General features: G+C 43.5%; 1 protein-coding gene across 5 annotated transcripts in view; it reads right to left on the reverse strand.

Annotated features, from left to right (window-relative positions):
* Window positions 1–734: 734 nt before the first annotated feature.
* The window catches only part of LOC131035216 (uncharacterized), a 324,651-nt gene continuing 302,233 nt past the window's right edge, over window positions 735–23,152 (reverse strand). For all 5 annotated transcript variants that reach the window (XM_057966868.2, XM_057966870.2, XM_057966869.2 and 2 more), the window contains exons 22-24: window positions 3,554–3,675; window positions 1,190–1,249; window positions 735–1,084 (exon numbers count right to left, since the gene is read on the reverse strand). In XM_057966868.2, coding sequence (XP_057822851.2) covers window positions 989–1,084; window positions 1,190–1,249; window positions 3,554–3,675 — 278 coding nt within the window. In that variant the 3' untranslated portion in view covers window positions 735–988. The remainder of the gene's footprint in view (window positions 1,085–1,189; window positions 1,250–3,553; window positions 3,676–23,152) is intronic.

Genomic DNA, 23,152 nt, shown 5'->3' on the forward strand with positions numbered 1-23,152 from the left:
ATTGTCTAATAACATAATGTGTTGATCTTTTTTATATTTTGTAAATTATTTCATTTTATTTTCTTCTTCATTATTTTTAAGTTTGTACTAATGATTATTGGCTTAACAAAAATCCTAATGGACACTATCAATATTCTCTTTAACAATGTCATTTAGTTTTCTTTTGTTTTAATTAAATATGAAAATTCTATCATTTTGTGAATGATTTTTTTTTTTTTTTTTTGTTACAAATTGTTCATTGTAAAAACAAAAATGAATTGGCACTACACTTGCAAAATAAGGCCACTGTATACCAATTTAAATAAATTTATACTAATTTAATTAATGGAAGTATGCATTTATTTAATTTATAAAATAATTGAGGGCTACTATATGCATATTTCTTTAATAAAGACCGCTATATCATTTTTATTTTCTTTATATGAGGATTGAACATTTTTTTTTAGAATACATCAATTACGGTAGCACCGTCGTTGGCTCCTCACCAGGGTGTTTTTTAAAAATATTTCTCATATTTACTTTTTCCTTTTGCTTAGACATTTTATAAATCTCATACATCCATTTTTGGACCTTTTCAAGAGGAGTTTGTGTGGATATGTATTCCATGTGTTGTCATCAGATGTCTTGGGGATGCAAGGTGGATGTCCCTCCTGCCCCATGACCCCTTTATTACTTTTTTTTGTTTCATGCAATTGCAATGCTACAATATTACAATTTATGATGACAATCCAAGGTGGATATCAAAATGGAAGTTTCCTTGGACTGGCCTTTGTGTATAAGATAGAAGGTTCAACAAATCGAAGTCTCATTTCTCATAATTACACGATAAATATTTGTAATTACATTAGGATCTAATCTGTTTTGTTGTATCAACTCTTACAGTTCCAAGGTAAATGTTTGTAATTACACTAGGATCTCATCTATTTAATTCTTGAGTACAATACTAAATATTTGCAATTTTATGAGATTTTATTTTCAAATATTGTCATCATTTCTTTGCTTTCACTTGCTTCAATATATCCTCTGCCAAAGATTGAAAATTTTGGGCGCCTTCTCCCAACTCAGTTGCATGTTGATTAATACCCTGCATATGATATAGTAAAAGTTGTCCTTAATCAATTGTGTATATTGTAATGTCAATCCAAAGAACAGTTACACGAGTTATATATGATATTTGGAAAATAAATACCTTCAACTTCATCTGGTTTTCTAGAAGCTTCTCCTTTGTCTTTTCATGGATAGATGGTTCCTGGAAACCAAGTATCAAAGAATGTACAAAAATTAGGATGTCACTCAAAATATCAGGGGTTGCTTATTTTTTTTTTCCTATCTTTAACTAACAATATAGATAATATTTGAGATCAAATTCACTCTTCTATTATTAACAACGTTTCTGCAGGCATATCAATTCCTCATGGCTTATAAAAGGAGGAAAAATATAATTTTGTAGACTGGCACAAGAAAAGAAAAGCAGCACTTCAATGACATGATTAGTATCATTTAAATGAAAAGGTAGACAATTTTATATTAAATACTTGAAAGCAAACAAGTTGTGTATAATGTCATCTTCTGACTGTCAAATTTGAAAACCAAAAACTGAAAATCATTATCGTGATTGCAACAATGCTTCCAATAAATATACGATGATATTACATTTATGATGATTTAATGACTGCACTTAGTGACTGTAGGACAAGTACTAAAGTTTCCTTGCAGGCCTTATTTTTTTACTGGCCTTTGGCTTGATGAAAATATCTTAATATTAAGTTTGCTAGTTTGTTTGTTAGTTTGAATTATTCTCATATTTAGATAGTGTAGCACTATTGGAGATGGCGTCAAAAAACTATATCAGAGTAATGTAGGGGCATCTGAATTCAGAGGATAATAGGTGCAGTCTGTCTCCAAATAACAAAATTATCACTGGTTCCTAGCTGTCCAAAATAGTTCCGTGATTCAAATTGTTCTTCACAGATGGGAGACTTAATTACTTGCAAAGATGCATGCCTAGATCCTAGGTGTACTCCATCTAATATTCACGCTCCCTTCAAGGTTGTCATCCTTTACATGGCTTAGTTTCAGACATTCTTTTTTCATTCAGAAGAAGCATATTAAATATAAGAATTAACAAATTGGTTCCATGATTCATGTGCATTGACTCACCAGGACCCTTACGGATGTTAAAGAATGGTTAAAGCTCTAAATATCTAGTATAGTTCTGGTGACTTAAATTTTTCTTCACAGACAGGAGACTTAATTACTTACAAAAATGCATACCTAGATCCTACGGGTACTCCAACTAATATTCATACTCCCTTAAAGGTAGTCATCTTTGACATGCTTAATTTCAGACGTCATTCAGATGAATCATATTAAATGTAAGCATTAACAAAGCATTTCCATGATTCATGTGCGTTCACGCACCAGGACACTTATGAATTGAAAATATTAAAGCTCTAAATATCTAGCATAGCCAGCTACTCAAAGCTACAAATTATTTATGATCATATTTAAAGATAAGCAATTAAGCAAGACGTTTAATTCTAAAACGAAATTTGTGGTGTTCAAAGAGTGATATGGCACTTGGTTTTTCAAACACTAGGATGTTACCCATAATAAATCAATGTGATCCTAATAAACGCAGGCCCTATCTTGACTTTCTGTCAGATTTTCAAACTGAAAAAGATTAATATGTTACTAGACGGGCAACCTTAAGTGGCAGTTACAGAGATGACTCAACGGTAGATAAGACATGGAATGTAACGCAGATGACATAAGCTACAATATACAAGCAGAATTAACATTAAAACACACTGGAGTATAATACACATTTAATGTAAAACATTTCCGGGGTTTTCTTTTCACCCCCTAGGTACCCACCAAAAGAAAGAAACGATAGAATGAACATAAAAATAACCAAAAAAATATGTACAGAAATAACTGAAATGCTCATCAAGAATATTGTGAAAAGCCTTATCTTATATCTCCGTGAAAATACTAAATAATAGGGGAAAAAGTGAATCTGTGGATGTTTGCCCTGTGATGCCATTATGTTAACCACATAAAGATTGATTAACTTATACATTTTGAGAAAAAAATATTAAAGCTTGTTTCCATTTAGAAACCAAAATTCCTGTTTCCTTTTTATCAGCTACTTCAGCAAGCTTTTACCATGCTCAATCTGGCTTTTTGGTTTAACCCAATCTAGAATTACTCAAACATGTCTAAATATTTATTTTTGCCCTAAAAATCAATCTATTCTAGGTATTTAACATTTTTAGAATAGGAGTTAGATATGTAAATGTGACAAATTACAAAGATACAATCAAATCATTTTATGTACAATAGGTTATTGAACAATTATTTCTACTTATTCTGCCGATTGCATGAAAATTTGGAAATTTGTCCATTGTAGTAGAATCATATCCATGAAAAAGCCAGTGCCTCTTGACTATATATAAACATAAGCGAGTTTTATTTAACAGGCCCACACATGGAGATCCCTTATGTAAATGTAATTTGCAGCAAAAGTGCTAATTTAGAAAAGCTAACTTACCCTTAATTGGGGATGACCATAAGCAGAATAAATCTCTGTGACTGTTCGAACCCTATTGACATCTTTTTCATTTTCTTCAATTGGTGTGCTGGTTGCCTGGCCACCTTTAGACTTTTTCTTACCTGTACTTTCCAATAAAAGTCATCAATGTTTTGATACTTCATAAATCCATTGCTTTCTATATGGTTTTGTAATAGCAGTGCCTAGTTTGAGAGAAGAAGCTTCTGCCTATATAATACTGAAAAACAATAACTGTAAAAATATTAGGGATCACTCGAGCAATATCTAAACAGCTTTCACACATATCAGGGAAGATAATGTAAATGTGCTCATTTCGATAAAGAAGAGAATAATACCAGTGTTTGAAATTGAGATATCATAAGACATTTTCTAACTACAGAAAAAGTAGTGCAATACCTGTTGTTTAACATTTATTTAAACATGACAATTTATACTGGGAACAAATGCGTTCACTATTGACCTGACATAAGACAGCAAAGCATTTTGTGTTTGGTATTAGATTAATCAAATGGTTTTAGTATGATGCCAAAAAAGGTTTGTTATCTTTGTTTGGCATTGCTTTGATTGTGCTATTTTAGCACATTGATACATGCAGATTGTCTTTTTCTCATGAGGTCATTCCTTATTTTTAGCATTGTAGTTCCATTCTTTGAGCTTATATAATCAGCCACTCTACAATGGAATGCTTATAGCTTGTGTGATTGATTTAACATGGTATCAGAACCAAATCTTGTGAGCCTGAATAGTTGCTTAAGCATGGATTTTTCTATTGCCTGAATGTTGAAACTACTTTTAACTGTAGGCATCTGGTGAGAGAAAAAAGGAGGTAGAAGCTGTAAGTTCACTGTGCAGAAAATGGTCAAAAGTCAGGGCCTGGTCTGTGATGTCCCTATCCTATACCTAATAACAAATTAGTAATAAAAACATATATGTGATCAAATTAGTAATAACAAGAGGGGCAGATCTTGACCACTTTCTAGTAGATTAGCAAATACAAATAGGCGAATTGTACATCAGGAAGTTGATAGTTTTGCATATTCTCCATCAAGAAAGCCAATTGCCCTATCGAGGAAAATCGTCTTATTCATAAGACTTCACAATTTTCCTATCAAGCATCAAATATAAAGGACAGAATAAAATACCGTATTGATGACATGCAAATTTGATATTTTCAAGGATTGAAGACTTTGGACGATGAGGCTGTTCCCCAAAATATTTGGTTTCATCAATTTCAAGCCTATAATATCTGAATCTCGCATGACACCAAAATATGATCCGAATGTTGAGCCCACATGATGTCAAGTATGACAACCATGTGGTCACCAATCTTATCAACATGTAGATCATGACTTTATCATCAATTACATGGAACCAATGTAATCAACATAATAAACAGTAAACCCATGATCCGGCATATCCATAAGATGGCACCTCATATCAATCATCATCAAGACAGCATAAAGGAAGTATGATACGTACTGAAGAGCTGACATTGATCTAGCAATACTCATAGGTTCAAACACATACACATCGTAGAGGATATTGATCTAGCAATACTCATAGATTCAAACACATACACATCATAGAGGATATTCATGATTCCACTAAGCAAGGAGAACTCCTATATGCATCGATCATGTATTAAGGCAATCCAAATCGATATCATCATTATGCAGAAGCAACATTCATTATCGATGTGGAATAAGGATTAATTAGACGTGATCAAGAAAGTGCCTTGCCATAGATGATTATATTAATCATGAAGTAACAACCAACGATTCACTAATCTATCGATTAATTATTCAATAAATGATTAATGATTATACTATAATGTCCCTTCCTTAGGTAGTTTAGACTACAAAAGAGGTTGGCCCATAATCAGGGGATCTCGTAGGTCAGCAGAGTGGTTGGGGGACCGAACCAGGGTTAGTGTAGCCTTGTAGGGGGCTTTATGAACCTTTCCTGTAATGTCCCCTTCTCCTTAGCACATGCAGTTGTGTCGAGGTTGGCCTATATTTGACCCTTGTAGGCCAAGGAGATGTTTAGGGGGTCAACATGGCGGTGATTGGTGACTTCACATCTCTTTATTATTTGTTATTATGTTATAAGGAGATAACACGTATCAGGAGACGTGTTATTTTATTTAAAAATTAAATTTAAGGTACATTAAAATAACATGTTTAATTAAATAATATAAAGTGTACCTAACCTTATCTTCTAGAAGGTGATTGTGACGTATTATGTAATGGATAAATGGAAGAGAGGAAAGACATGTTGGGCATCAGTTGTTTCTTATCTCTTGAATTGAGTTGTGGAGCCAAAGGGTTGTCTGCAGAATTGGTCCTTGGGAACGATACCTCCTTTCGATCCGCATAACTAAGGAGGTGAAAGATCCTCTGAAGGGTTGCTTTGTGAGTGAGGAGCACTCAGTTCTTCACATCGAGCTTATGGAGTTATTATATCAGTCTTGAGGAGTTTGCTTCAGACCTACTTGCTGCCACGATTTTATTCTTGGGTCATGGTTAATACAAGCTTACATATATTTGAGGGTAGCGATATTGTCTAAGGAAAAAGGCGATGTTATTTTGATATATTTGGAGGTGAATCGAGTTGAGATGCAGACATTTATCAGTTGGTGCAGATTTCACCTTTCCCACAGTTTTGATTCCTACACCACCTTTGAGCATCGATTTACATCTTGGAGGACAGCGACATCACCGTGGAAGCAAGGCGATCCCTTTGGGACATTTAGTATGTGCTTTGGTAATAGTTTGGAGACAAATTTGTTGTTGGGAAATATGTATGTTTTGGGAGTAATGTTATTTGTTAGTAGTTAATTAGCCGACGGGTAGGTAGTTGGAGTCACAACGACTGTGTTGCACCCCTTCGGCTGTTATATATTGTACTACCTGCGGGTATTGAAGGGATGTGATGTTTTATGACAGATAATACTATGAACATTGGATGCATTCTGAGTCATTAATGGAAAGCTTATTCTTGTATTCATCTTGTACTTGCATTGTTCATTTCTGCATTACTTCTGTACTCTTTCTGTTTACCCTGTGAGGCAAACATTTGGCGCCGTTGCCGACTTCAAACTTGGGAATGGGAGTAACCCGTATGGCACGACGATAATGGGCCAACCCTTGGATGAAGGGACAAGCACCCTTGAGGGAGAAGAGCCGGAAGAATTGTTCGACGGAGAGAGAACACTAACGGTGGACTTCCGGTGCATCCTTCATATAGCAATTGAAACCCACGTACGCAGGGAAGCCACGTAAGAAGACGTGCCCGAAAGTGCTTCAGTGAGCCCCGCAGTGAACCAGTTGATGACCAACTTTCCCAATTTGTTGGCTCAAGCATTTCTTGCTCTCCAGAACCGCCGAGAGGAAACCTATTGCGAAAACCGCCGTCAACGGATCTTGCGGCAATACGAGGAGAGGTGTCGACTAGAAGAAGAGGAGCGTGATGAAACCCGACAAAGGACAAACAATCCCTGAATTGCGAATGGAGAAATAAAGAAGAACACTGTCATGGTCATAGGAATTATGTTAACATACATTGTATACAAGAGAATGAATTAATAAGAAGGTGTTCTTGTTTTAAATGTGATATTTTTCATGAGGCGGAATTAGAATTGATGCCCAATCTATTAAATAAGGACAAAAGTAAAAAGGAATATGTGGAAGCGGTTGAAGCAGCCCAACGAGCATTGATTGTCGAACAACAGGCCGAATGTAGGAGACGGTTAAAGGGAATCGCAGAGGAACTGAGCGGAAGGAACAACAAAAATGGCGAGGGCCAAGTCTCGAATTTAATTGAAACCACACGGAAGCAACTGGGGGACCTTTCCCTCGCGTCGGAAGAAATTGGTGACGGAAGTACGGTAGAACCGTACACACCATTCAGACGAGAGGACGAGACTTGGAAGGAGGAGGAGACTGAAACCGAGACCAGAGAAGTAGGCGATACTGGTGCAGCCGAAGGTGTCGGGAGGACACAGGGGCACGGTAGCAGAAGCAATCTGTTTGGGTCGGGCTCAGCCATCCCTGGTAGTCAAGGCAGTCTGGTGGGACCTAGCGGACCAGTTTCCGGAGTACCTGGCGGTAGTGGACCTGGAGGGCCGATCTCGGGAGGTACGAACCTTGGAGGTTCCGAAGGGCAAGGCGACAGTAGTGGACCTGGAGGGCCAATCTCGGGAGGTACGAACCTTGGAGGTTCCGGAGGGCAAGGTGCGCCGAAGGTAAGAAGCGCGATGGTGGGCAAACAAAAGTTGCCCAAATTCAACGGAGATGGCAAAGATGACCTCGTATGGCACTGCCGTACGTGTGAGACAATATGGTCAGCCAACGGGGTGGTTGACAAAGCAGATTGGGTGGTGCAGTTCCCTGCCACCCTGAGAGGGGTAGCCATTGATTGGTACTTTGATGTGGATAAAGTAAAGGTGGGAACATGGGACGAACTACAGAAAGCTTTCGAGATGGAGTTTCAACTCCTTCGAGATGATAATGAGATCGTGGTGGAGATATTAAGCACAAAGCAGGGAAAGCAGGAGACAGTGTGAACATACAACAGATGGTTAAAGGAGTTACTGGGGAAGATGGAGAACCAGTCGGCTGACGGACTAAAGAAGAGATGGTTCGTGGAAGGGTTGCGGTCATCCCTGCGGAGAAAGATGAAAATTGTACTACCCACCTCATACGATGACGCATACAACCGTGCGATGGATTTGGAAAGTGAAGGCAAAACATCGTGGAAGAAAAAGGACAAGTCCTCTGCAGACGAGGAGTCCTCGGGAGAAAGCAGTAGTGATGAATCATCAAGTAAGAAGGTGCAAGCTCTTCAAAAGGATATGCACCGTATGTTGAAGGAATTTAATAACATGAAAGGAAGCACGAGTAAAAATGAAGACGTGTGGTGCACGGAATTTAAGGAAGGAGGTCACACAAAAGGCACCTGCCCGAAGAAGGCATTCTGCAAAATTTGCCAAATGTTGGGACATGCCGTCAAAGAGTGTCCCTACAACATGAAAACAAAAGGGAACCAAGTATTCTTCGTGCAGGAGCAACCCTCATTGTCCGTAGCAGCGGGCTCTACCTAGCTGCAAGCCGACGCCACTGCATCATCCGGTGGTTATAGAGGTAACCGAAGAGGAGGGAGAGGCAACAACAACAACAACAATCGGAGCAGAATGCAGTATGATGCTAAGGGGCGACCAATAATTCAATGTCGGGCCTGCAACCAATGGGGGCACTTCGCTCGGGAGTGCCAGAATACTGAAACCCCCCAGAGCTTGTGTAGATGGTGTGGCCCCGGTGATCACGATGACACAAAGTGTCCTAAGCCGGGGGTGAATTTGCTCAATATCGAGAAGACGGGCGAAGGCAAAGAAGTATTGGCGATCGCTCGTGCGCAGGCGAAGAAGGCAACGTATCCCGACCCCCGCACAGAGAAGGAGAGACTGCGGGAGGCGAAGGCCGACATTGAACGAGAGATGGTGGCAGAAGGACAAAAGAACACGGAGATGATGAGTCGCTCAACCCACTTGAAAGCGGAAAAGAATATCATTGGGCAAGTCTTGTAGATGGAGGTGCCGATAAAGGTAAAAGACCTTCTAAACTCCATGCCACATTTGAGGACTGCCATCCTCAGCAATGTGCTAAGCACCGCACACGCACCTTCGAGTGCACCGCAGGAGGAGGTTCCCGTCAGCCCTTCGACTGACCCGATGTTACTAGCATTGAACAGTGGTAGACACCCAGCTGTGGTAGAAATGGGCATCCTTGGGACCATTCTGAAGGACACCATTGTGGACGAGGGTGCTGGGGTGAATGTACTACCAGAAGAGACATGGAAGAGGCTGGGGAAACCCACCCCGTGGCCATCCACATTCAATCTGGTGGGAGCCGACCAACACGACATCAAGCCACTCGGCATATTGATAGCCTAGCAAGTGACAATTGGTACGCAACCCTTCCTGTTAGATTTTGTAGTTATTCCCTTGAAAAAGAAAGGCTATGACGCCATCCTCGGGAGAGTGTGGTTGATCACCGCGAGGGTGAACCATAACTGGAAGAAAAATAGACTATCCATGGAGAAGGGAGGGCGGAAATATATCATTGACCTACGGACCCAAGATGTTGGTGAAGAGCTCGCCTCTTCCAACTCGGACTCAGAGGACTCTAATAAATGGGAATGGGGTCTCGACGAAAGCAAAGGCAAGAATGCGATGGAGCCAACCAGTGAAGGGGTACTCGAATTGGAGGGATGTTCTGAAGACGAGGTGTGCTCACTCAATGGGCTCTTCCATTGGCAAATGGAGGACTACGAACTTTTTCAATGCAACATGTTGCAGATAGAGGAGCCTGCCAATCTGGAGGTCTTCCCTCCGGAATATAGAGAATATAAGGAGGGGGAAGCTCGAGTGGACGAGGCACTCGCACATCAGTTCGAGAAAGACAAGCCAATTCAATTTGAAGAGTCCAAGCTGAAGGCAACAAACTTGGGAAAGGAGGAGGACCCACGGAATATATTAGTCGGGGATGACTGGGATCCCGTGCTGAAGGCAGTGGCCTTCAAAATATTTCTGGAGTTTAAAGACGTCTTCGTATGGACGTATAAAGACCTGAAGGGGGTACCTCCCGAACTGTGCGTGCACCGCATCTCGTTGGTACTCGGAGCCCAGCCTGTACGAAAAAGACCGTACCGGATGAACCGCAACTATGCAGCACGGGTGAACGAAGAGATAGAAAAAATGCTGGAGGCCGGTATCATTTTCAAAGTACAGACAAGTGAATTGGTGTCGCCCATAGTCATTTCATTAAAGAAGGAGGCTAACCAAATAAGGATTTGTGTGGACTTTTGGTGTCTCAATGCAGTTACGATTAAAGAACCCTTCCCAATTCCGTTTACGGACAGTATATTGGAGGAGGTGGCCGGCCATGAGATGTACTCGTTTATGGATGGATTCTCCGGATATAACCAGATCTCAATCGCCGAGGAAGATAAACTGAAGACCACCTTTGTGGTCGAAGCTGGTGTCTATGCATACAACCGGATGCCATTCGGCCTATGCAATGCACCTGCAACATTCCAGTGAATTATACTACACATATTTGACAAGATGTCGGTAGGGAATTTTAAAGCCTTTCTCGACGACTGGTCCATCTATAGCGGGCAAGATACGCATTTGGTAGCCCTCAGAGAGTGCATGGAGAGATGCCGAAGGGCAAGGCTGGCCCTTAATCCAAAAAAATGTCGATAGTGCCACAAGGCAAATTGCTTGGGCACATTGTATGCAAAGCAGGTCTGAAGACGAACCCAGACAAAATACGGGTGATCGTAAGGATGGAGCCTCCTATGGATGTCACCGGGGTAAAGTCCTTCGTAGGCCATATCGGCTACTATAGGAGGTTCATAAAAAACTTTGCACAAATATCCCACCCCTTGGACAAGCTTACTCGCAAGGGTGAGACGTACACTTGGGGGACCCCGGAGAGTGAAGCATTTGAGGAATTGAAGACGAGGTTGGTAGCTGCCCCCATCCTCGCTTACCCCAACTGGGACAGGGAGTTCCATGTCCATGTGGACGCTTCAAACTTTGCGATCGGTGCCACACTGGTCCAAGTGGGAGATCACGGGTTGGATCATCCCGTCTATTTTGCCAGTAGATTGTTATCCAAAGCGGAGAAAAATTACAGCACAACAGAACGGGAGGCATTGGGGATGATCTATGCGGTGCAAAAATTCAGACACTAACTGTTGGCGACACCGTTCACATTCTACGTAGACCATCAAGCCCTCATGTACTTGGTCAACAAGCCGATAATTCAGGGAAGGATTAGTCGATGGCTACTCTTGTTGCAAGAGTTTACGTTCACCATTATCGTGTGGCCTGGGAAAAACCATGTGATAGTGGACCAATTATCACGCATAGAGTCAGGAGAACCACTGGAAGGGGTGAACGATGATTTTCTAGATGCCCACTTATTCCACATTGCTGCATTGCCACCATGGTACACGATCATCAGGGAGTATCTTTCTACTTCAGTCTTCTCGCCAGGCATGCTACCAGGAGAACGAAGGAAACTGGTTTTACGAAGTCGAACATTCCAACTGATCAATGGACTGTTATATAAGATGGGACCGGATCAAATACTCAGAAGATGTGTGATGGAGGAGGAGGTGCCAGGAGTTCTCTGAGAGGCGCACGAAGGGCCGGCAGGGGGACACATGGGACCGGACACTACTGCACGGAAGGTGCTACTCGCGGGCTTGTGGTGGCCCACGCTATATAATGATGCCTGCGAATGGGTTGTTGGTTGCGACATGTACCAAAGGGCTGGGAAACCATTGAAGCGGGACTTTATGTCGCTCAACCTCTCGCACGCACAGGAATTATTTGAACGATGGGGGTTGGACTTTGTCGGACCACTCAAAGTCAGTCGTGCTAGGCGGTGCAGATACATCGTGGTAGCCACGGAATATTTCACTAAGTGGGTGGAAGCACGGGCCCTACTCGATAACTTGGCGGTGAGTACAGCCAGATTTATTTATGAGCAAATCATTACTCATTATGGTATCCCCATGCAACTGATGAGTGACCGAGGTGGCCATTTTGTCAACCATGTTATTAAGTTGCTCACGACAAAATTTAAGATCTTCCATTCTCTGTCGAGTCCTTACTACCCTCAAGCCAACGGGCAGGCAGAGGCCACGAACAAGATCCTTGTAGGAGTCATTTATAAGTCGTGCGGGGTCGAAGGGGAAGATTGGGAAGAGAAGTTACCCTTCGTGTTGTGGGCTTAACGCACGACGTACAAAGTGACTACAGGACAAACGCCCTTCCAACTTATGTATGGGCAGGAAGTAGTGGTGCCTGCCGAATTCATGGTACCGAGTCTTCGTATTGCAATAGAAAATAGACTCGGCGATATGGAGAGCTTGAGGAAGCGACTTTATGCTCTGAATAAACTTGATGAGAAGCGGATGATGGCTCAATGGGCAACCGAGACAACGCAGCAAAGGAGGAAGTTGTGGCACGATAAGCATCTAAAGTGAATGAAGTTCACCCCAGGACAACTCGTGTTGAAATATAATGGGCGAAATGAAATTAAACTTGGAAAATTTAAAGTGAGGTGGCTAGGACCTTACAAAGTTCGTGAAGTTGCAACAAATGGATCGGTTCAACTGTGGACATTGGACGGCCGCGAAGTGACCAAAGCCGTGAACAGCTCCAAATTGAAGGTTTACCACGAACGGAGGGAACCTGGACCCTCCAATCAGGGTGTTTGAAAATTAAAAAAAAATTAAAAAATCCGTACGACAATGGACCATACGAAAAAAAAGAAAAAAAAAGAAAAAAGAAAAGAAAACCACGGCGGAATCACCGTACGGTGGGACCACCTGCAGTGGCAACACCGAACGGTGGGACCATCGACGGTGAAACTACCGTGCGGTGGCAACACTGACGGTGGAACCACCGTGCGGTGGATACCGCCGCCGCAAGGCATAAAGGCGCCGCCACAAGACATAAAGGCAGCCCGCATAAAAACGCAGCCCCAGCCCAGCCCACCCCACTCGCAATCCGCCCAACAACGCAACACCCACGCAAGCACAGGGTAGGCACACGCAAAGCATACACAGCCATCCAGGAGGTAGTTAAGGTGGTTATGCAGGTGTTTCACGACCGTACGACTATAACCAGAAATCAGTTACACGAGAAATTAATGGAGTCGGCTGGGAAACGGAGTTGGAAAAAGCAGTTGCAGGCTTCCTCTAGTGGCAGCCAGATGAATAAAAATACCAGGGTCCTGTCGTCAGGTGTGTGTGTTGCAGGCAGCACAATGGATGCCAGCGCAAGTCAGAAGAAAAAGCAAAAAACACCACAACCTGCGGCAAGTGGAAAAAATACATTGACTCCTCAAAATATCACCTTTGAGGGACTGAACGGGTCTGAATGCCGAAAATGGTGGCAGGACACACCCGACGATGATTTGGTGAAGCAGAACCTTCATAAGGCAGTAGTGGAGTGGGCTATCCGAATGCCCGTGTTTCCTATCCGAGAGTATGAGGATGCCCTACGGTTCATGGTGGACACCTTTGACAGATACACATGGACGAGTACTTTTGAGTATCTCGGGAGGGATGTCACCATATCCTTCAAAGCTGTGGACTTTACCAGAGTGTTCGACATCCCAGGCAGACATGGCAGGAAAATCGAGTTGAAGGCTAAGAAGATGAAGCGTGAGGAGAAAGAATATTGGATTAAATTAGTATCCAGAAACTTGACGACAATGGAGCTGGACAGCGTGGCTAATGCCACGAAGGGATGAGGAATACGCAAGACCTTTGTTGCAGAGGGCCACTGGTGGTGCATAATGGATGTCATTAAGAGAAGGTTGACGGGATCTGTTAGGGCGTCGAACATCGCCCTCCCTCAGATTATGCTCATGAACGGGCTTATGAACGACATTGTGTACGATTGGGCTGCGTTGCTAGCAGAGAGAATGTGTGAGTTCTTGACGATGCAGCATCGCACGTTTTATATGCCCCATTATGCCATAGGACTATTCTTGGAGGCCATGCGGGAAGCAGTGCCGGAGGCAGAGTTGGAGGTACACCCGTAGGGACCGTTGGCATTAGGTGAGCCTCCTATCATGTATTGGAGACACCTTGACATTGGGCACTCTTCCGCGAAGCGAAAACGGATTGTAGATACGGCCTCAGGGGAACTTGATAGTGGGAGGGAGACTTCCAGTAGTACAAAGGCTTCGGAGGCGGAGGATGATAGCAGCAGGGTGACGGAGGAGAGGGTCCTTTTTGCCCCACCCTTGCTACCGATGGGCACACCTGTGATGTCATCTGGAGTGGGAGACACCTCTATTCCGGCATTTGGGCAGAGCCGCACGCCAGTTGCACTTGGCCCCATCCAGCAGCAGGTAGCATCACCTCCGCAGGGTCGAGCACCACCTTCCGGACTGGCCTCGGCCACGGAGGCACTTATTGAAGACATGGTGGAGTCGTGTACAGATGGGTCGCCGCATTGAGTAGTGGTAGATGAGGAGCAGGGACTGAGGGAGGTGGTTGATATGGAGCCTCAGGTGCGGTTGGATGTTGTTGGCCCTGAGGCAGTGGTGACCGTTCCTGCCTCCTTGTTGGAGGAGCCCATGGCTATGGCGACACACACTCCGGTCGTAGAGATGCAGAGAGTCCCGGGGATCCCTAGTACAGACCTGTCGGTAGTGGCTATGGAGAGCTGGCCGACTCAGCGATTTCAGATGACAGTGGTACCACCTGTGGGAGCTGCTGTATTCTCACCTTGTCGAGAGACTCCAACTGAGGTAGTAGACTTGGACGATTCATCTGCCGAGGCACATGTACCAACAGTTGGGAACGAGGCAGGAGAGGTCGTCTCTGCCATCCAGGAGCAGGGGGATGCTACACCTCTAGTGGCGGGGGAGGTACCTTCATACCAGCAGGATGCGGTAGTATCGGTTCCGACAGAGACTTCTGAGTTACCCCTTGGCGCTCTTACACAGATGCCACTTCCATCACGGTCACAGCCTTCAGAGCAGGAGGGGGAGGACATTGAGGCCTATTTAGTTGACATGGTGACGAGGGGTAGGCGAGTGGTGGCCATGGCCCAGATGCGAGCGTTACAGCAGGTTGTGGTGGAGTTACAGAGGGTCCTAGAGTTTATGTGGGTGGGCTGCCCCGTAGCTTTTGCTACATGCTTTGAGTCTCGGGGATGGCCGACTACTCAGTTGGATGAGATGCTACAGGCTTGGATTGTGCGTGAGCCCATTGTGGAGAGTCGGGTGATAGTCGTCATTCAAGAGATTGAGCAGGTCTACCGAGACGCCTACAATGCATTAAGGCATACGCAGCATGAGTCTGCGGTTCACGAGGCTGCTCGAGTCGAGTTGGAGAGGGATGTGGCCAGTCAACAGGTCTCGTGGGCAGCAGAGAGGGCACAATTGTTGGCACAACTTGAGATGGCCCGAGCAGAGAAGGCTAAGGTGGAGACTCGCCTTTCGGCGGAGCAGAGTGTGAGGAGCCTTGTGCAGCAGGAGTTGGATGTAGTCACTGCCGAGAGGAGCCTGTTGCAAGATTGATTGGTCTGTATGACAGAGACAGCAGATACGAAAGAGGAGTTGCTGGAAGCCGCACATATGGTGAAGACGGCTTTGGAGAAAGTGTTGGTGGCGGAGCGTGATGTGACTGCATGTACTTAGCAGGTTTATGAGCTCCGCGCCTGCTTGGCGGCCCAGCCACCGACATCTCAACCTTCTACTTCAGGGACGCTTCCTCAGCCCCCTCCTTAGTTTTGTGTTGGATGTATAATTTGTATGGGTTGCATTGTCTCCCATTTTGTTGTTAGTCGTCGGAGACGACTTCTTTTTTTGGGGGGATGATGTTGTCGGGAAATATGTATGTTTTGGGAGTAATGTTATTTGTTAGTAGTTAGTTAGCCGACGGGTAGGTAGTTGGAGTTGCGACGGCTGTGTCGCACCCCTTCGGCTGTTATATATTGTACTACCTGCAGGTATTGAAGGGAGATGATGTTTTACGACAGATAATACTATGAACATCGGATGCATTCTGAGTCATTAATGAAAATCTTATTCTCGTATTCATCTTGTACTTGCATTGTTCATTTCTGCATTACTTCTGTACTCTTTCTGTTTACCCTGTGAGGCAAACAAAATTCAATGTGGACCAGAAAACGGACCTAAGCTTATGAAACCCTCAGTTTGGATGCTATCATCATGATGGAGCATTGAGGCTTACATTTCAGTGAAGCGCCTTCATCTAGCAGTGAATCCGATCGACTTGCTTGCATTCTTCATCGCTTCCGTGGGCGCAATCATAATAGGATCCAAGATATCTCTTCCATTGTATTTTCAGTATTGTATGGTGTTTGTCCTCAGACATAGTCTGAGAATTAGGCTACATTATCAGTCATTGTATTAGAGCTTGTAATAAGTCTTGAAGTAAGTTAATGAATAAGGGGTCCAACCATATAGGGCTGCATCTTATATTAGTGGATTCTGAGGTTGTATGCCAACCATTTGACAGAATGACAGCAATGATATATGTCTGATTACAAGTTCTATTTGCTCCTTAATTACTTGTGATTGTTGTCCAAACATTTCTATGATATTATCTTTCCATGGTGAATGTCATTACATGAAGAATCAGTATTAGACATCCCTGATATCTACCGAAAACTAAGGACAGCAGATTAAACTATGACAGCCAAGTGTTCAATGAATTGTGTAAGTGAAAAATATTAAGATTTTAAATCAGAACTTAGCCAGGGACATAGTGGTATCAGAGCTTTCATCCTGCCATCTTGTGATCAAAATTGGTGAATGAGTGCAAGGGAAGTAAGGTACTATAACAGGGAACAACGGAGACAGCAGTACCAAAACCCACAGGTACCTAACGTAGACACATTATCAGCAGCATTGAGGGAAAGAGACGCTGCAAAAATGGCGGAAGATGACAAAGATGCTCGGATAGAGAGAAAGTTTGACATCATGTTGGACATGATGTCAAGATTGTTGGGCAAATGGAGCAGTCCAACAATGACACCAATTACCAAAGAAATGAAGCTGAACACAGCGGGAGCAATGAAAACATCAGAAATGTTGAAGGAGATATGTCTGCCCAAAGGACTACTACGAGGGGATCAGCCTCTAGACCACTTTTCCCCACTTTCACACCAAGGGAGAACCCTCCTGTAGTTGCTGCTAACAGATTTGGAGATGAAGCAAGGCAAGCGTACAAAGAGTATACTGCATTACCTGCTGATTTGAAGGACCGGTGGACCTTTGATCAGTACATGAATCAAAGGAATAGAAGAGATGGAGCTAAAAATGATCACTACAATCCACCAAGGAATGATTATGAACAGACACTTGGTAAGATATTGTTGTGCGTTGCACACGCTCCCTGTCGCCGACAGGGTCCCCCTTCCTGTTTTTTTTTGAGCCTTTCGTTCTCGCCCTGTTGAGTTTCGCGCAAAGTGTCTCGCGTCCTTTCGAGTGAGCTCGCGACTGGTCCATGAAGTGATGATGTCAAAGAAAAGAGCCGATGAATCCATCAGGCTAGTCTAGCCCTTGGGCACGAACGCTAAAAGTTTGTCCGAAATTGTAAAAATCGCCATGAATGGGCGCAAGATGATAGAGGATGGCGATGCCCGCCAAGCAAGAATAGTGCGTTTGAAGGTTGCACGAGGACCCAAAATTGTCATTTTTCGCCTGAGGGCAATGAGATGGATTGCATAAGGTTTGTCTCCGCGAAATTTGTAGAATCTGGCAAAAACTGATCCAAAATCCAAAATTTGTAGAATCTGGCGAAAACTGACCCAAGGTCCGAAATTTCACTTAAGATTGCTAAAATCGCCCAGGGGGCCGAATTTCGGACCCTGGGGTTAAATTTCAAAAACTTTGAAATTTCTCAAAAATGGCAAATGGTTCGAAATTTACCTTCAAATTGCAAAAACCCCTAAATAGTCCGAATTTCACTTAAAAATATCCAATTTCGGACCTTGGGGCCGAAATTCAAAATTTTGTATGAATTTGCAAAAGGGTGGTTAAGGTCCGAAGTATTTTAAAAAGTTGTGAAAAGCCCCCAGAGGTCTGAATTTCACTTAAGGCATCTAATTTTGGACCCTGGGGCTGAAATTTAAAAATTTGGAAAAGTTTGCAAAAGACCCCAAATGGTCCGAAATTTGGAAAACATCTAAAACACTCCGAAATTTGCAAAAGGGTGGTTAAGGTCCGAAGTATTTTAAAAAGTTGTGAAAAGCCCCCAGAGGTCTGAATTTCACTTAAGGCATCCAATTTCGGACCCTGGGGCTGAAATTTAAAAATTTGGAAAAGTTTGCAAAAGACCCCAAATGGTCCGAAATTTGGAAAACATCTAAAACACTCTGAAATTTGCGAAATGGAGCTGGGATATCGTTTTTCGATAGAGGCAACTCTTAGGGTCCGAAGTTTTTTTTTAGTTGCGAAAAGTGTTAAATGGTCCGAAAATCACCTTTCAGTTCGCAAAAACATCTAAACGCTCCAAAGTCTTTCAAATCACGAAATCTTCGAAATTTGCAAAATCATGCTAATAGTCCGAAAACGCCTTAGTAAACAAAAACGCTTAAAACTCCGAAATTCGCCAAAGATGCGAAAATCGCAAAGGACGCCATAGCTTTGAGGTTTGTATAACTTGCAAGAAGCGTTAAATAGTCCAAAGTTCGCCCCTTAGGGTTAGATAAAATGAAGTTTAAGTTTTGGAAGGGCCTCCATATCCCCAAGGTCGTGAGTTGGAAGATAGACGCAAGTCAGGCAATTCCTCGCCAGAAGGTCCGAAAATGAGAAGATAAAACGCCATTCAAATTTGAAAACCCTCTCCATACTGCCGAATTTCATATAAAGGAGGATCACGTCCGATTTTGGAAGGGAGACAGAGCCAATTTCGCGCATTTTGCATTCAAGGTAAAACGCTGCAAACCATTCACACTCAAGTTTAGATTACCAATTGCTCAAGGTAAAACCGTTTAAAAATGATAAATTCCTTTCAAACAGCAACCGCGAAAATTTGAATTAAGGAGATAACCGTTGGGATTCAAAACTTTGCAGAATCGTCCATTCATCTTTAGGCAGCAAGTCGGGCAATTCCTCGCCATCCATTTTCATCAGGTAGGTACGCTTTGTCTCTCTTGATTATCTGAAATGCTAATAAATCAAATAGATGTATGTGCTGATTAAAATGCTTAAATTTTCGAAATCTGCATCTTTTTCTTGTAAAACGTTGTGCAAAGCAATCAAAATTTAGAATCTGCTCCTAAGATTTAACCAGAAATTGCATTTTCAAGCTTAGGAGAATTTTTCGAGCTTTGTCCGTGTTGAAAATAAATCCAAAATGCTTAAGTGTAAATTCGCGATCAAAAGCTTCATGAATACTTTGGTTCAAATCAATCAAGCTTTCAGCTAGAAATGTCGCTCCGTTTCCAATCTAAATTTTGAACTAATCCTTGAATGCTGGAGTATTCTCTATCTAACCCGCCTTACTTCTTTTGTATCGCCTCATAATCCGCGTCCGACTGTGCAGGATAAATGCCTAAATCGGCGGTAGAATCATCAAAGACGCCCGTTGCAGCCGAGACATCGCGAGCACCCAAATCAGATATCCCACACAAAGTTGAAAGGATGAAGTATCAGTATCAAAGCGGAGGATTTAGGGAGTCAAAAGTTCAGAGCGTCTGGGACAATATCGGTGATACCGACCTAGGCCATATCGACATCCAAGACTTCAAGAATCGGGTCTTCTCCCCTAATGCATATGGCAAGCCTAGACAAATGGTGGAAAGTGGCATCGCCCAGGCGGCAGGATTTCCTCCAGCAGTACAGAACTATGAGTTAGTGGTAGAGGCCGCTCGGCACTATCAGCCAAATTCCAGATTGGTGCTCCTCGAGAACATGACCATCGCCAACTTCACTCCTGAGGCCATCGGCGACGCATTCGACATTCCCTTCCCAAACAATCCCACAGCCACAACCATAGATGAAGCACAAGGGGCATATGATATGAATCCAGCCCGATGCAAAGCATTGATATACGAAGAGTGGTACAAGGAGAGAAGGCTTCCAAGCGCTAGAATTGTGAAAAAGACCCCAAGAAGTGATTTTCATAATGAACATGAGGATATGGTCACATTACTCAGCCGAGTTATGGGACTTCCTAAATCCAACTACTTTGAAGAGTGGATGTTTTATTTCACAGAGCAAGTCTTCGCTGGGAAGTAAGTTTGATTAGGCCTAGATCATAAGCGACTAGCTGATTGAGCTTGAAACGAAGAAATACTTCACTATGACCTCTTATTTGGTCTACATGTTCGCCAAGAACCAGCCACTGCCAGGTTTGATAATGAAAGGTGAAATCGGGAATGGGCCTGGTCAGGTAAAGGTCTATGATTGTTACCCACAGCTGCATTACCAAGATATAGCTCAGACAGAAAAGAGCAGCCCAACTTATGCAGTTGGCCAATATGAGCGCGTCAATGATGCCTTCACAATGCGCCTGGTCAGACTAATGCAGGGAGGATTACACATAAGGCTCTCAGAGCAAGCTACTATTCTAGTACAGAGGTATGGAGCCTAGTTCATCCAGTTCCTAAGGTTCTCCTATATCCGAATAGCGGGCTTTGATGGTGCCCCTCTTTGACTTCCACGGTACCCAACCGACAAAGTAGTTCTTATGGAGGTTGCAAGGTAGTCACGTCCGACCAACATCTTATTCAGAGAGAGCAAGTAGGCAGGATTCGCGTTCCCCATGATCATAGGAAACCAGGATGTCCACCTAAAGACCCCCACCCTAGTAGAGGAATCCCTTGTAGAGCTGGCCTCTTATGGCCTATAGGACCATTTTCTGAGAAAATATTTCGATCACGATAATCTGGCGAAGAGAGCCTATGGCAGGCGGTACAGAGCAAAGGAATCAGTTGAAGACTATTGGAAAAATTGCTCTGATGACTACGAGATCCGGAGACGTGAATATTCTAGGCTGAGTGTGCAACAAATGCGGCTCTTTGAATACCGCCAGGTCCTAGATCAACTCACGGATTCAGGGAATTGCCTTCAAGTCCGAGAATTTGAGGCAGTAAGGCATCTTTTGCCAGGTGTTGATTGGTCACAGGACCCAATCACTGATTTTGAGGCAGTCATGGCAGCCCCAGCAAGATACACAGACCAATGGTTACATCAGCAGATTGAGAGGCTAATTCATGAGGGAGTCCAGTTCACTTACCACCTAATGGGCAGCCTCAATTCTCAGTCTTCCGAAGATGAAGGAACGTCCAGTGCACCCAGAGAAGAAATTGAGAAACCTGCGAAGATAAAGAAGGCTAAGGCTTGCAGAGGGACTCGGACGTCCAAGAGAATGAGAAGGGAAAAGATTCCTATAAGGAGACCAGAGGTCACTTCATCGTCAGAGGACCCTAGTTCGTCCGACGATGTAGTGGAATTAGATTATATACCTGCTCCGCCTTCTCAAAGTGACATTGATGCGTTTGGAACTAATGATCCTCCCGCACCCGACATGCTAGAAGTTGAGCTAAGAGCCATTGAATCAACCCAAACAGGTAACCCAATAGAGGAAGGAGAGATTCCATCCATTCAAGGGATCGAAGTGCATGAACCCACCCAACAGAGCCGCCATGAATTGCTGCTCCACAATACGGTCAAAGATGACTCTACTGTCGAAGGAGAGCAAAGGATAGAGGAGACTTGCGAGCTCGAAAGGACCAAAGAACAACCATCACGTGAAGATACCAGACAACTGTTCAGTGAAATGGGAGAAAGTTCAGATGCAAGTAAGGAACTTGGTACCTTCCCCATTCCTCCGGTAATAGAACAGCTGCAAATCGGTGATGAGTCGGCTGAAAACCTCAAAGAACAGAATGCAGACTTAACCATATCATCAGCCCAAACAGTGCCTCAATAATGGTTAATTGCTAGAGCCCAGCACAAGGCCGCCACCAAACCGCCTATTGATCTAGAGGACATTTTCTCGCGCATAGACCAAGCGAAAGCTAAGGGGAAGAAAAAGCCCAAGGCATATTCTAGAGTGACCAAAGACGAGCAAAGGAACCGCACTCTTCACATTGCCACCCCGCCTGTGGACAAGCCAGCAGATCAAATTACACTGGCAGATTATAGCATCACAACTGTCCCCATTGGACGAGCCACTAAGGAGCAAGAAAGAGAAGAATTCAAAGATTTAGTGCAGAATATACTCAGGCAGCTTGAAGAGATAATAGCTGAGAAGGATATGTATTGGGGCCGTGCTGAACAAGCCGAAGGGTACATCGATCAACTCCTAAGACCATTACACAATGCCTCTTAATCCCACATTCCCTCGACAGCATTGGCACAGAGGACCACAACAGAATTTGAAGGAGTACGGGACACCGCAAGGGCCGTCCAGGAATGGATACAAGGCATCAGAAAAAGAGGAGAACGAATCCTTGAGGAAGTGAAGGAAATGGCTCGCCACCGAGAAACCACTTTGGTTAAGTTATTAGAGGTAAAGAGGGAATCCCTCCACATCCAGGAAGTGGCTGCCACTACTCTTCCCCTCATGAACGCTCTTTTCTGGACCCATGCACAGATTCCTACATTACCCGCCATCCTAGATCCTCATAACATCAACACTCTTAAGGAATGGTACAGGACTGTCAACATGAAGAATGATGCGAAGGAAATTATCGATAGAGAACACAATGCATGCGAGGTAATTCTGAAAACCATGCAGGAACTTGGCAAGATAATCCTTCGATCAATGGTTTCGAGATGGGTAAATGACCAATCCGATGAAGTGATACCGCTAGATTGGGAGGAAAGATTGGGAACAAATAAGATCACTTATTCCATTAAGGACCTAGGCTTCGCCGGTCAATTCCACTCGAACATGTTGTGCTTTGAGCGTAATCGTTCCAGTTGGCAAGATGGTCTAAAGCAGGTAGACCAACACCTCGAAGGCATGCAATATAAAATTCGCCATCCTCCTATGCCTCCA

This window comes from Cryptomeria japonica, chromosome 5, assembly GCF_030272615.1.
Source record: "Cryptomeria japonica chromosome 5, Sugi_1.0, whole genome shotgun sequence".
Classification (NCBI taxonomy): domain Eukaryota; kingdom Viridiplantae; phylum Streptophyta; class Pinopsida; order Cupressales; family Cupressaceae; genus Cryptomeria; species Cryptomeria japonica.